General features: G+C 44.0%; 1 protein-coding gene across 1 annotated transcript in view; it reads left to right on the forward strand.

Moving 5' to 3' along the window:
• BRIP1 (BRCA1 interacting helicase 1) overlaps positions 1-12,530 on the forward strand; it is a 194,990-nt gene that overhangs the window by 49,222 nt on the left and 133,238 nt on the right. Inside the window, exons 15-16 of the mRNA XM_042442247.1 lie at positions 11,947-12,106; positions 12,238-12,359. Coding sequence (XP_042298181.1) covers positions 11,947-12,106; positions 12,238-12,359 — 282 coding nt within the window. The remainder of the gene's footprint in view (positions 1-11,946; positions 12,107-12,237; positions 12,360-12,530) is intronic.

Raw genomic sequence — 12,530 nt, forward strand, 5'->3', positions numbered from 1 at the left:
TATTTGACTTGCACAATAGAATAATAGCTTTCCTTCAACCTCGGGCATCATCCAGCATACAACGAAGCACCGGCTTCGATGCTTGCGAGGTCACCAAAAAAAAAAAGGCCTTTTGTGAGCATTGGTTGTAGGAAGGAAAGTTTCCACCGGCTGGAAGATCAATTTCTGTCCCGCCGAGAAGGGCTTTTATCAACAGCCTCTCCTCACCATCCGCACGGCGGTGAGACGAGACGCGAGACGGATTGCTGAGATGCTATTAAGTATGGAGCCAAGAGAAATAATAGCTCTTCAATTTTTAAAGTTGATACTTCATTGTGCAAAGTGGGCTTGGGTATTTATTCACTCGCTTTGCATCCATTTTTTTAATCTGTCGAGTTGGGTTTCTTTGCTTGGTTGGCCACTGCTAATGGTTGGCGCGGGTGGGTATGGACCGTCCCGATTTGAGACTTTCCACAACATTTCAGGAGGTTGGCTGTGAACCTTGGATGGTTGGTTATATTCTGAGATGACCCTTTCTCCCTCACACCTCCCCTCTTAAAACCCATGAAGGTACACAGAGATGAACTGTGTGGAAGACGTTGCGGCATTGCGCTTTCGTAGCCTTGCTCTGCTACTTCCTCAGATGCATGGGGTGAACATGGAGCACCTCAGGAAGTAGAAGAAGAGCAACAGTGTAAAAGTGGGAGTTGCAGTCTAACAACATCGAGAAGACAGCGCATTCTCCCCTTTGTGGTTTAAACAGGTATACATATAGATATACAAATAGGTACATATTTGATGTTTTCAGTTTGTTTTGGCTTCCAATATATTTCCTCCGTTGTAGTCCCTTGGGCAGCTTAGAGTCATGTTTCATAAAGTAAATCAATATAAAACACTCAATATATATTTCAGGCTTGTAACCAACCGCTCAACCAGTCGCCTATGGTGAGTAAAAATTTCCTCGGGATGATTGTAAAAGGGAAGCTTTAGAAAGGCTGTCTCTTTTTTCCTGTTAGAGAGCCATTCGCTAACGTTTGTGGGCCGGGAACTGTTCTGAGCTTATCTTCAACTCTAATTTGTTCTAATGTTGGGTTTTATTGGTGCTTGGATTAAGTTGCAGGGTTTGCCGATTGCTTGTTACCAGTTAAGAAGCAACTCAAGGTGAGACGAAGGCATTTAGGCTGCAATCTTGGAGTAAGTTCTACTGATGTCCGTGGGGCTTACTTGTGCGCAGGCATTTTTTTATTCAGTACATTTATGTGGGTACAAGCATACCCTCATAAAGCAGCTTTCAAAATGGTAAAGAGTGTGGGCATATAAATACGCAAAAGCGGCACTGTCAGAAGAAAGGAGAATGAAGCCAAGTCATGCAGATAGAATCAGATAGACTAGGACAGGGATGGTGAACCTATGGCACATGTGCCAGAGGTGGCACTCAGAGCCCTCTCTGTTGGCACACATGCTGTCTCCCTCGCACAGAGTTTGCCAGAGTTTCTTACTAGAAAGCCAGAGGGACGTGGCACTTTGCAATAAATAAGTGGGGTCTGGGTTGCAGTTTGGGCACTCAGTCTGTAAAAGGTTCACCATCACTGGACTAGGAGAACATGCATCCCTCTATATTTGAACTTCAGCTCCCAGAAGCCTCAGCCATTTTGTACAATAGTGTGGGTTTCTGGGAGCTGAAGTCCAAAATCTCTTTAAAGGGCACAGTTTGGGGACCACTGCTCTAGATCAATGGTCTTCAAACTTTGATCCTTCAGATATTTAGGACTGCAGTTCTCAGAATTCCTGACCTTGCTGGTTGGGACTTCTGAGAGCTGAGGTTCAAAACATCTGGAAGGCCAAAGATTGGGAAGCACTGCTCTCAGTACTGTTGAATGACAACTCCCGTCCGCAAAAACACAGACCATAGTATCTGTGGAAGTAGACTGAAGTCTATGGAAGCTCATGCTGCCAACTTCTTTCTTTCAGTCAGCCTCAAAGGTGCTACAATATCCCTACGTACTGATTCTACAGACCAACGTGGCTATATTTTTGAATTCTCTTGAGAGTTTGAATGGGGAGACAGGGCAGGAGAACACCAAAATCTCATGGAGATTTTAACACACCAAGCTGGCGCACAGATGCACAGAGGTCTTTGAAATAGATAACTGAAGACAGGAGCACCGCTGAAACGTTTTTAACCGGGGATGTTTGCCACCGAGTCGAGATTGGTTGGTTGGAAGGCTATAAAGCCGTGCAAAATTGAAAATAATATAGTTTATCGGCTCCTTTCCCGAGTGGTGGCTTTTAGCTCTGCATTGTCGTTTTCAGACACACAACCTCTGAACGGAAAACACAAAAAGGCAGCTTTTCCAGGGGCTTGGAAAAGGAGAGCAAACGGCTGAGTGTGGAGACAGCCAGCGGTTCTGCGGACTGAATCCCTGTTGAGATGCCAAGCACTTGAAATATGGGGCAGCCGCTAAGATTCCAGGGGATACACAGAGAGTGTTTTACTTGAGCGTTGCCAACATGATGCTAGCAATGAAAGGTACCCCCCCCTCCCCAAATCCCTTAGCCAAATGTGGGGATAGACTGGTGGGTTATTACTATTGGGACCCGGAGGGGCTTTCTGTTTCTAAAGTGCCCTCTGGCACTTGCTTTCTGCTTGGGGTAGGCAAGGTGGGGGAGAGCGTATTTTCTCAACAGCGGCTTCACATCCGCAAATACGAATCGGCAGCGACAGTTGGTGGCAGATTATTGGACGTCACGTCGCAAAAAATTACATGCTGTACTGGCAGATGGAACTTTTTCCCACTGAATTTCACACCCTGGATAGCAGCGTCCCTTTAATATTTAATACCCCTGTTAGTTTAAATATCTTCTACATCTTAGCGGCCAGGGTAGAAAGGAGGAATTGGCGATTTTTGTTTCCTTTCTCTCTTTTTGAGGTTGGTTGTCGGAACGCGGCTTGTTTGAACGCGTGGTCTGATTTCCACTTTGATGAACGCGTTTCAATGTGTCGATTCCACCCTCCGCAATTGAAGCAATGAGAGATTTGTTCTGTGCTACACTCTGCCGGCGAACATTTAGTCCCACTTCCGGAGCCCTTTGCTGCCTTTACAAAATGGGGATAGATTAAGAAAGCAGGGTTTTGTTACTGGGAATGTGACTGCATGAAATAACATGGCCTTTTGGCTTGTTCCAGACTGCCAAAATAAAGCTGCTTCGGGTCTCTTTGGAGGTATGCTATTTAAATGATGCATGGGTCCTAAGAGTCCGGAGGTCGCGCCAAAGCCACACTCCATTCCTAAGCACCGGAGGGCAGCTTTGGTGCAGCTTCCGGATTCTTAGGGTGGATCCATCATTTAAATAGCATATCTCCAAAGAGACCTGAAGCAGCTTTATTTTGGCAGTCTGTAACAGACCTTAGATACACTTTACTTGGGTTACTTTGACCTAACCATTGCTCAGTACCATCACTCCTCCTCCCTTTGGTATGTCTTGAAGGTCCAGTGTTCAGTGTGATTGAGAATTTAAAAGTATCTAATGCCATAGTCACTGATCACAGTCTTTATGACATTACTTCTTCTTCTTCTTCTTCTTCTTCTTATTATTATTATTATTATTATTATGACATTTATGACATTACGGCCCATTGTCCTTTCTTTGAGGTTTATTATTAATGCATACAGGAGCAATGGTGAGTAGTTAGCCAAAGCAGCTAAAAATTCACAATGTGAAACATTCTCTTGCAGGATTGATAGCTCTCTCTGGCCTTCTGCAAGACATGAACGTATCAGGTCCAATTCAAAGATATAGCCATGTTAGTCTTCAGAATCAGTATGTATTGAACTTGTAGCACCTTTGAGACTCACTGAAAGAAAGAAGTTGGCAGCATGAGCTTTCATAGACTTCAGTCTACTTCCTGAGGTACATGTGATGGAGTTGGAAGTACCAGGTCCAATTCTTTATGTGTTAACATTTTGCATATTTATTACACATGGGATGAATTCTGTTGGCTGCTAATGACAGGCAGTTAGACAGTGACAGGAGCTGTATTGCGGTGGTGCGTAATTTGTACTTCACAACACGGGCCGCCTCCCTTTGGCTTGATGCATCATGCCTCACAACATCACGATATATAGCGATCCAATAGATCTTCCCTCTTGGAGGCAAGAAGGCACAGTTTTTCCTTTCCTGTGGTTCAATGATTTGTTTAAAAAATTGTTTTTGCTTTGCTGTTCGTCGAACCTGTTAAATCTCTCTTTCCTCTGTTGCGTATGCGGCATCACTTTTCAGGCGCTGCTGGCCATAGCTGAGGATTACAGCCCAGTTTTGGATCACTTTTACTTGCCTTTCCCCTCCCATGCAATATTTATTTTGCCTCCCCACCTCTTCTCTTATAGGAAGAATGTCAAAAGTTTGTTGATTTTTGTTTTCCTATAGTAAGTAGAGATGTGGAAAGCAAACTTCTGGGTTGATCAGAATGTAGAGAGATCTTGTAGTACCTTTGAAACTAATTGAAAGAAAGAAGTTGGCAGCATGAACTTTTATAGACTTCAGATGCTTCTGGATTGATATCAGTGATAAATAACGTGTCTGTCTTTGCTAAGTTTTAGTCGATAGAGTGTTTGTAGCTCTGCTATATTGAAGGGGAAGCTTTGCATCGTTCAAATTCATTACTCAGTAGCTATTCTCTTTAGGTAGAACATACATGGTTGTCGCCACATTTCTTCTGAAACGAATATTCAAGGTGAATACTGAAGTTTCAGAAGCGTCCCAGAGGAACTAGTGACGTTTCACAATGGCCTGTTACAGACTGCCAAAATAAAGCTGCTTCGGGTCTTTTTGGAGGTATGCTGTTTAAATGATGCATGCATCCTAAGAATCCAGAAGCTGCACCAAAGCTGCACTCCGGTGCTTAGGAATGGAGTGTGGCTTTGGCGGGACCTCCGGACTCTTAGGACCCATGCGTCATTTAAACAGCATACCTCCAAAGAGACCCGGAGCAGCTTTATTTTGGCAGTCTGTAACAGGCCAAAGTGTCCCTTTTCTTGCCACCAAAAGTTACGAAGTTTTACAGTGAATTTGGAGATTATTTGCATATGCAGAGCATTAAAATAGTTTCCAAGGAAATTTGAAAGAGTTATTTAAATAAGGTATATCCTTTCTTCTGAATTTCTCTGGTCCTTTATAAATAGAGTAAGTTCCAGGATCCGGTGGGGTTTGTTTCCAAATAAACACATTTAGATTCACGTTACCAAACTTGTTACCATTGGCTTAATAAATCGACCAACCTTTTGATCGGTTGAAGGGGTAATGTTTTGCCGAATTCAAGCATCGCCTTGGATGATCCACCTTCTCGCTAACAGGTACCCACCATTTTGCATAACCCGCTGCTTCATTGGCAGCCCGGGCATATTAGCTGTGTTGTTCCAGAGTCTTTGGCGTGCAAAACATTTCATTTTTCATTACTGTTGTCGCTGTTCACATTTTCCATTATTTAAGGGGGTTATTGAAAAATTGATGGCATGTTGGTACCAGGGAGACATCCTGTAGGCTGCCGTGTTGATTTATGGCACATGGAACATAGTTCAGTGCTTCAGTTTCCTGCTGGCGAGTGGCACTTTGTCATGGTCCCTGAAGAAAAATCATACCAGCGAAATCCCCTTGCGTTCCCCACAAGTTGAGTGATGCATACTCTATCTTCAGCATCGCCTATGAATTATTCACTGCTTATTGTGCTAGTGTGGGCACACACACGGTGATCATCATCTTGTTCATAATACAGAGTTTATCACCATGCCCTGTGCCCGGTTTAATTATGCAGTGGCAGCGGGGTGGCATTTCTCTCTCTCCCCACCCTTTAAAGTCCTATTTGTGTCAAGCCTCAGAGAGAGCTACTCCAGGTCCTTGCCTCGGTTTCCCTTACATGGGCCACAGTGGACATCTGGCAATGTTTTTTGTGTACCGGCTTCGTTTCCCAGCCAAATCGTGGCTGTTGTCACCGATCTCCTGTTGCAATATTCAGTGTCAGGTATGTCCTGGGGCGCACTCTCTGTTCACATGGAGCAACATGGAGGTTCAGCAAATCTGGCTTGACACTGATACACTCTGGAATCTTCTGAAATATAGCCGCAAATTCAGCACTTAGGGTGATGGGGGACATGGTTCCTTGCGTTGGGTCTAGATTATCTGAACACTCTTCCATATATGTCTGCACATGTTTTCAGATCTGCCGAGGAAGCCTTTCTCTCTATCCTGCCCTGTCCTCTCTGTCCATATTTATGTTTGAATTTGAAATTGGTTTGTTTCTTATGGCTCTGTGCAAAAACCTGGTTGTTTAACACCGAATCAACTTGAGAAAGGCAAGAGTGAATCTCCTCTACTCTCTCACCAATCCAGCCTTTAGCTTGAGCACAAACAGCTTTGCCTGCTGGGATTTTGTAAGTTCTTTGGCACTGTTTTCCTTTGCTTCATCCTTTACCTTCATTGTTACATGCCTCGACTGATCCATGGGTCATATCGAAATCCATAATTTTGGCTCCAAAACCTGCCCTCCACTTATACATGAGGTCGACTTATATTTGCATCAATACAGTATTGTTTTATATATATATACAGTATATATAAAACCTACCAAGGCATCCAGTTTTGTAGGCATGGTGCAAATGGAGAACGGGATGGGAGGAAGACAAGGCAATGCAGCACCACTTTTAAGAATTGCAGGATTCTTCTGATGGTGACCAAGCTGGATGGAAACAGTTGCGAAGACGAGGTCTCAGTTTGCTTTCGGCCAAATTGATGGAGTAGTTCCTGTTCTCTAGTCCATCATTTCTTTTGCTGCAGCCAGGTAAAAATAGGTGCTCATAGGAGAAAGTAAAGAGAGGGAGAGGAATCAGTCAACAAAACTTTGGTTTTGAAACCATTCACATATATAAGATGGTACTCCATGGTAAAAGAGCCTAAGATTTCCTGCATGGCAGGGGGTTGGACTGGATGGCCCTTGCGGTCTCTTCCAACTCGTATGATTCTATGTCTTATCCATCTAAATGAAAGCTCTCAGGGCTGGAATAAGGGAGAAGTGTGAAAAGAACCTCTATGGAAGGCATTGTCAAGATGTATGGAAATGGTTCTAGGGAAGACATTTTAAGAAGTATCTTGCGGGGCTTATAATTTCTTATAGGGATGGTGCTGCTTATAGTGCTGCTTTCCAAGGGAGCTGGATGAGGTTGGTGGTAGGCCTTCCAACCTCAAGCTTTTCATGACAGCAGTTGCACATACACACACACGCCAGCGTCCTGCGACTGTCAGACACAAAACTCTGGTTGTCCTGGGCGTTCTTATCAGGTCACTGGGTTGGCGTCCCCTTTATTCTGTTTATCCTGAAGTTTTGTGCTGACTGTGTGTGCAGAACTTCTGTGTGACCCTTCAAACACATTTCCAGCCCGCTGGAGACACACGTTGATTCTGAAGCAGTGCTTATTCAAAAAGAAAAATCTGGTTGCAAACACACGAAGAACTCTGGATGGCGAGGGGCGGCGGGGCGGGGGAGCTTTTAGATCAATGTTAGTCCCTTGAGGGCCTCTGACTTTTTGCACCAGGGATGGTGCCAATACTCTGATTTTTATTTGTCTATTTATTAAGGAGAGGTCTAATGCTTATTCTCCACATCTCCCCTCTGCCACCCACTATGCATGCCTTCTCTTTTCCCATATCATACTGGAATTGCTTCTTCGCCTTCATAATCGCAATGGTGTACTTTGTCGAATTTGGAGACCAGTTGAATCGCTGCTGTCTGTGTGCCTGCCCTTGTTTATTTGGGTATATTTCAGTGATAGGATCCTTGAACTGTCCATGCAGGGTTGGCGAATTCAGTTTGCATGTCCTTAGTGTGCTCCATGTATGTATAGAGATCCTTCTTTGTTATTCCACCACTTTGGCTTAAGAGTTCCTATCCCTTTTCCCCTCTTTCTGGGCCTTTCCGGAGATGTAGTAGTTTGGACGTATCTGCGAATCACAGTTTGTTGTTGCACCTGAAATAAGATAAGCTATGGTTTGTTTGAATTACTATTTATCCAAACAAGTCCAAATCACTCGTGGTTTCTGACACTTCTAATTTTGATAAACCATAGTTTAAACTAACAGCGGAGTCTTGTTTGGGTGCAAAGGCAAGTCACAATGATGGTGAAGAAGGGAGCAGATACTTCCAAACTCATTCTCCAGTGCATTCAAGAAGAGGGAAATGGATGTGGGATATTTCTTTATAGCACTTGCCTAAACTTGGTTTAAGGTAATGCCCAAATTATTATCGCTTCTTCACAGTTAAGAGATTTAGGCCTGTTACAGACTGCCCAAATAAAGCTGCTTCGGGTCTCTTTGGAAGTATGCTATTTAAATGATGCATGGGTCCTAAGAGTCCAGAGGTCGCGCCAAAGCCACACTCCATTCCTAAGCACTGGAGGGCAGCTTTGGTGCAGCTTCCGGATTCTTAGGGTGCATGCATCATTTAAACAGCATACCTCCAAAGAGACCCGAAGCAGCTTTATTTTGGCAGTCTGTAACAGGCCTTAGGCTTCTTATGTTTCCACCAGCCTACAGAGCCAATGTCCCAGTTGATGGGTGATGTGGGCAAAGGGAAAGAAGGTGCACAGTCGCTTATGCTCATAGCACAGTCTTTTAGCATTGCCACATTATATGAGCTGGAAACGAAAACATGTCACACATGGACAGACCCCGAAGAGTGCGAATGGTGGCTTTCTTCGCTTTAAAGAAATACGGTCTCTCAAAAATTCATCGGCGTTGGTTGGGCGAAGGCAAGCCAGAGGCCTTCATGCACCCGCGCTCCCAATTCTCTTTGGGAGAGATCTTCATCTCATTCGTGGGACCATTGGAGAATCCATTTCCAAAGGGTTTAATAAAACATAAATCGGCTGCCTCTCACTGTGAAAAGTATTATTCCCCTGAGCGGGAAAGTGGCTCGCTGTGATTGTTAATGGCTTCTTTCGGTGACTTCTAACCTTGAGCCTGACTTTCTTTCTGCTTTTGCAACCCAAAGTGCTATTGTGTATTTCGAGTAACCTCCCTCTTAAGGTAGCCGTTCCTGTGAGGAATGACAGGAGTATATTTTATTTAGCTTGGTTTATTAGAGTCATTTCAGTCGCACTTGCCACAAGAGCAAAGAGTGTAAGGTTGGGTCGTAGCTTCTTGTTTTCCTTTCCATCTTCTCCATGTACGCTCCACGTGCAGAAAAGTGCATGTTGTTTATCAGGTTCAATGTGAAGTGAGGTGAATGGCTCAGAAATATTGGGGGCATGGTGATCCAACCGAAGCCAAGCCATACACTTGGTAGTCAATGGCCTGTTACAGACTGCCAAAATAAAGCTGCTTCGGCTCTCTTTGGAGGTATGCTGTTTAAATGATGCATGCATCCTAAGAATCCGGAAGCTGCACCAAAGCTGCACTCCGGTGCTTAGGAATGTAGTGTGGCTTTGGCGCAACCTCCGGACACTTAGGACCCAGGCATCATTTAAATAGCATACCTCCAAAGAGACCCAAAGCAGCTTTATTTTGGCAGTCTGTAACAGGCCAATGTTTGAAAAGCAGTTTGTTGTGGTGGTTACTTGTGGCAGAGCATCAAAAAGTAACTCAGGGCACATCCAGATTGATGGGAACGTCCCCGATTTTGCTTCCAGTCTTTCCGATTTTATACTTAACTTGAAATGCAACTTTTATTATTGATTGGTTGAGTTATTGCACTCTTATCCCACCACTTTTATCCCACCTCTTATCCCACCTTTCTCCCAAAATGGGACTCAAGGTGGCTTACACTGATTTTAAAAAGGTCCAACTACAACTTTCCTTTGCAAAAGTTGCAAAGGAATTAAACATTGACATTGTTAAAAACATGGTTGAAACAGCAATCCCTTTGTTGTCCCCTTGTTACAGACCGTAACTTGTGACTGTATTACTTGCCGCTCATTGCTTTTCAGGCCCTGTGCCAAGGGACACTTTTAAGTCGTGTAAAAAGTTTGCACTTGGTGGGCTTGCGCAAAGTTTACGATACAGAAGCCATTATCGCGGAGACAACCAAAGCCATCGAGAATCCAAAAGTGGCTTTGGACGTCGGCCTCCAGAGGCCAGAAAATGGAGGATGCTTGTTGCGTCGCTCTGTTGTCCATAGGCCTGGAAATGATTTTTGGCTTTTCGGGGCTTTTTTAGGGCTTATTTTGCTCCCAGGGCAGCCGAGTCAAACTGATCTAGTGCTGGTTTTCAGCGAAGAAAATGTTGTTGCTGCTGCTGGTGGTTTTAAGAGGCCAAGAAGTAAGTGCACCTGCGAGGTGAGGATAGACCTCAAACCATTAGGTAAAACTGTTATATTCCCTCTGGATTCTTTTGCTTCTCTATTTTGGAATCCTAAAATCCTGCATTCGGCTCTTTTGTCATCTGCACATCATTGCTTATTTTGCTTAGTTTGAATAACCTAATGAACTCATTGGCACCTGAACAGTGCTTCTGTGACCCCAAAGAGCTACGCACTGAGAAAAACAGGCTGCTTGGAAAGAGCTGGATTCGAATTGGAGGCGTCTTCTGGATGGTTGCCTCCTTCTCTGGAAATGGCAACGCAGGTCCATCAAGTAGCTGGCCTTGTCCTCTGCTGCCATTCTTCCTCTTCCAAGGGTTGCGAACTGTCAGTCTATTAGTAAAATGGTTCATTCAGCGAGCAGTTTGAGCTAAAGATCCTGCCCCTTGTTATATATAAACATAGTGTGATACAGTATATAAAAGCATCCTTTCCTTTCTCTGCCTGAGCCTCCCACCATTCAGCTTCAGTGGAGGACCCCAGATCCCTAAGCAGTCTTGCGTTTCAACCTGAGGTTGCTGGAGAGGTAAATGGGTTAAGAGATGAGGGAAGCAGTGGCTGTCCTGGGGATTCTTGCAGCTTCCAAAGGGAGCAGTTTCCACAGCTTTAGGCCAAGCTCTTGGGAGTTTGCGATGGGTGGAACTGGGGGGCTAGGCGGAATCAGACAGTGGTAGAAAATGAATAACACAGACTTAATGGTTATTGCAGCTCAGCAGATTGAGGGAGGGGGTGCATGTGAATCCAAGACATAAAAGGTAGCTGAGTGTAAGGCAGAGGAGACAAAGTTAAAGGAAAGAATCGTATTTATGTTGCATGAAGTTGAGATCTTCCTTTGGGCCCAGAATTGCAAAATCTGGGGTGGTTGCATGCAGTCCTACATGAGATATCATGCACCTGTTTTCCTGCTGGATTCTAAAGGCGGTCTTATTCTACTTCTTATAGGCCCCCATACAGACTGCCAAAATAAAGCTAGGTCACTTTGGAGGTATGCTATTTAAATGATGCATGTGTCCTAAGAGTCCAAAAGCTGCTCCAAAGCTGCGCTCAAATCTTTAGGACTGGATCGTGGCTTTGGCATGGCTTCCAGACTCTTAGGACGCATGCATCCTTTAAATAGCATACCTCCAAAGTGACCCGAAGCAGCTTTATTTTGGCCTGTCTGTATGGGGCCATAGATAGGTTCACAGGCTTATTGCCACAGCAATTAAAATGGAGCCATAGCACTGTTAAGTTTGTATTTTTAAAAGGGCTCATGGAGTAAATTGAAATATAAAATACTTTCGTTTCAACTATGAAATACTTTCAAACTCTATTGTGGTGGATTTTTCTGGTTAATCATCATTTCCAGTTTATTTATTGTCATCATTGTCGAATCTGTGTCCATTCTTGTTGAGCTGTGCTTTAGTTTGTGCAAAATAAAATAACATTTTCCAGTGGGTTGCTTAACTAAATGTACCAAAAGAAAGAAAAAGAAAGCTGTGAAATGATGGCATATTTTTTTATTTCGGCATCTTATTGTAGGCATGCATACATAATATGCATTTCTGCCAGCATGTCCTTTCATATTAGGAAAAAAATGGTATTTACAGCTTTGTATCTTTATTGCTGTGTTTGGGTTTCAGATGTTGGATAAACTGAAAGATCGCTGGATGCACACTGGGTTATGGGAAAAGCTTGAACTGATAAAGACTGTGATTGTGGAGCCCAAAGGAGGAGACAAGGCAGACTTCGACGATCTGCTCCAAACCTACTATGATGCCATCAAATGTAAAGAAGGGAAAGGTAAGGGACCCAAGTAGCAATGGTTGGGGAAGTCTGCTTTTGGAATTAACGGATGCAGTGTCTGCACAGCCAACATTATAACCCATTACATCTTGGCGTTTAATCTTTGATTTTGATTTTTCCCATTTAAGATGGCGCACTCCTTATCGCTGTCTGCAGAGGCAAAGTCAGTGAAGGCTTGGACTTCTCGGATGACAACGCCCGCGCGGTTATAACCATAGGAATCCCATTCCCAAACGTGAAGGATCTTCAGGTAGGACATTGACTGGTGCTGTAAAAACCTCTGTGTGCTGCGTTTGCTCTAGAAAGCTGGGATATAAATTCTTGGATAAACAAAGTGGAGAAAGCAAACATGGAGATCTCTCTCCTGGTTGTAGAACCCATTGAGCTCAACTACTGAAGCTGAGTGATGGGAGATTCAAGA

This window comes from Sceloporus undulatus, chromosome 11 (genome assembly GCF_019175285.1).
Source record: "Sceloporus undulatus isolate JIND9_A2432 ecotype Alabama chromosome 11, SceUnd_v1.1, whole genome shotgun sequence".
Taxonomy (NCBI): Eukaryota; Metazoa; Chordata; class Lepidosauria; order Squamata; family Phrynosomatidae; genus Sceloporus; species Sceloporus undulatus.